This window comes from Bactrocera tryoni, unplaced genomic scaffold, assembly GCF_016617805.1.
Source record: "Bactrocera tryoni isolate S06 unplaced genomic scaffold, CSIRO_BtryS06_freeze2 scaffold_25, whole genome shotgun sequence".
Lineage (NCBI taxonomy): Eukaryota > Metazoa > Arthropoda > Insecta > Diptera > Tephritidae > Bactrocera > Bactrocera tryoni.
Genome location: NW_024395977.1, coordinates 11,658,196 through 11,661,029, shown reverse-complemented (window position 1 = coordinate 11,661,029; position 2,834 = coordinate 11,658,196). Strand labels below are relative to the sequence as shown.

Genomic DNA, 2,834 nt, shown 5'->3' with positions numbered 1-2,834 from the left:
CGGCCACTCACAACACTCTCGCAAGATCCCTCAGATCTCACAGCCCTAACTCAAGGCACTTTCTTAAAGCAGCACCCATTCTGGCCACACCTGAGCCAGGCGTGGAGTCGCTATCCTTATTAAATCGATGGGAGAGAATTAAAATTCTCCATCATAATTTCAGCCGCAGATGGAAAGAAGACTAGTTAAAGGACCTCCACATGAGGTATCTGTGGAAAACATCAGAAAATGCGCCAAATCCTGAAGATTGTGTACTTATTAACGATGATTGTCTCCCACCTACAGAATGGCGGCGCGGCCGCATAGCAAAGCTGCATTACTATTCCGACGGTCACATACGAATCGTTGATATCCGTACGCAAAACGGAACGCTGACCTGACCGCTCGTGAAGCTGTGCTTTCTGCCAACCTCCGATGATCGCGAATCCGCAAACCGCAAACAACAAGCCGATGTTCCCGCGATACAATTAACTAATTAAATAAAACGTTAAAAAACAAGAAACACGCTAATACCAACCGTTAAAAATAATATTCCGTAAGCAATTAACAAAAAAAACTAATCACAATGGTCGATCAATACGATGGCCCATTCATGCCACATATCGTGGCACGATTGCTCATATCTAACCATGACAGATTTATAATTAACAATCTCCTTTATACATAGTAGGTTACCATGGACCTAGATACGCCAGTGTTAGCCACGCCAATCGTTCGGTCGGCTACCAGCGTGCAACGCACCGGGCCTACCCCAACCGGGCCTACCGAGCTGCAGTTGCAACAGCACCGGCAACAGGCAATCGTTCATCACGGGGGATATTTAGAGGAATGCGACCGTTACAACGACAGCAAGTGGCCCAGGCACATGCGCACTGTCTAAACTGCCTATCGCAGACGCATAGGCATCAAAAGTGTGGGTCGAGGGGTTTATGCCAAATCTGCAACAGACCACATCACACGCTGCTTCATCGAACCGCGATGCGCGATGTGAATCGGTCACCTATACCTCGCAGCCACGCAACAAGGCATCAACCCGGAAGTCGAGCAGTGCATCAGCGGGATGTCTAAATGAGTCTCAGACCCCCTCACAATATTACACTCCCACACCACACACATTACATACACCACATCGTCATTCACCACCACATCTTAACTACACACCACATCATCATTACATTCCACATCACACGCACACAAATACTACAACATCACGATTTCAACATACCCAACAAAGGAACAAAAGGGACGGACGCAAGCATCAAGCCTCGCTTAAATCCCGCATCTAACCGCTTATCCATTTTCGTTGCGCATATTAATTTTTTCCATACAAGGTAAGTGCCGCGAAATCTTTAACGTGCTTATAAACTAACACATTATTACAACTGGCCTGAAATGAAGAAGCAGTTCAAAAAACTGGTAAATATGGTATTGCATTATTTGTAATAAAAATAAATTCAACGTCACCCGAAATTAATTCCACAGCCCAATACCGCAGAAAGAAAAGGGACAACTACATCTAGGTAGATATTTTTATGCTCAGAAATAGAAATTTATTACTTATATCGACGCATTCTCAGAACTCATTCTTCTGAAATCATTTGCTGGTAAAACTAACATTGATGAAAAAACTTTAGAGCTATTGCAAAGCCTTCCCGATGTAAAATAAATAACGTCACTGCTGACAATCATAACTTCGAAGGTGTAGATAATTTCGTCTATTTTGGAACCAGCTTTAACAGCAACAACAATGTCAGCCTGGAAAATCCAACGCAGGATTGCTCTTGCCAACAGGTGCTACTTCGGACTAAGTAGGCAATTGAGAAGCAAAGTCCTCTCTCGACGAACAAAAACCGAACTCTATAAGTCACTCCTAATACCAGTCCTGCTATATGGTGCAGAGGCTTGGACGATGACAACAACTGATGAGTCGACATTGCGAGTTTTCGAGAGAAAAGTTCTGCGAGTGATTTATGATCCTTTGCGGGTTGGCCACGGCGAATATAGCATTCGATGGAACGATGAACTGTATGAGATATATGACGACATTAACAAAGTTTAGCGAATTAAAGACAAATCTGAAAGTATTCGACGCAGTACCCGCCGGGAGAAGCAGAGGAAGAGGAAGACCTTCACTCCGTTGGAAGGACCAGGGTTCTCTTGGCGCCACGTAGCGAAAAGGAAAGAAACGACCGGCGCGCTGTTGTTAAGAAGAAGAAGAATAGTTACAGATTCGTCCACAAAGTCCTTTAATTTGTTCCTAGCTAAAAAAATTATAACATTAACTTTAATAAAATTTTTGGCATGGACATTGGCCGACATCATTGATTACACAAATGACGAATAAAGTATGTATAGTACGAAAGAAACAAGTTGTAATATACGATACTCTTGGAGACATATTCTACATAACAAGCTTAACTTATTACACACCATTATGGCACGAAGAAAAACAACAATATACTCTCACGCAGTTTCTTTCGAAACGGAATTAGACCCTAATAGAGTAATTTTTTTCACTGAAAAGAAATATAGTAAAGCGAGGCCTTAAATAAATACTTCTAGGTACAATTTCGAAACAGATTGCCGGAACCCCAGATCATGACGACTTCACATTGTTATCAAATAAAATAAACAGACAGTTTACATTATACTCTGAAACATTTAAGAAAATACGACGATTGAAAAATTTAGTAAAGACTACTGCAGGAATTTGCCACAAAAAAATTGTTTGAACATATAGAATGAAACTTATTATTAATTATTAATGAACAAAATAATTTATAAAGCAAAACTTTGGCAAAATCAAATATCTTACATCCTCATATCCTTCACAA

At 41.2% G+C, this 2,834-nt stretch overlaps 1 protein-coding gene across 1 annotated transcript; it reads left to right on the top strand.

Moving 5' to 3' along the window:
• The first annotated feature begins 605 nt into the window (after window positions 1-605).
• Window positions 606-1,727, top strand: LOC120780631. Its single transcript, XM_040112890.1, has 4 exons — window positions 606-1,331; window positions 1,399-1,416; window positions 1,483-1,520; window positions 1,578-1,727. The coding sequence occupies exons 1-4, from the start codon at window positions 1,069-1,071 to the stop codon at window positions 1,664-1,666; spliced, it is 408 nt and encodes a 135-aa protein (XP_039968824.1). The 5' UTR covers window positions 606-1,068; the 3' UTR covers window positions 1,667-1,727.
• Window positions 1,728-2,834: the final 1,107 nt, after the last annotated feature.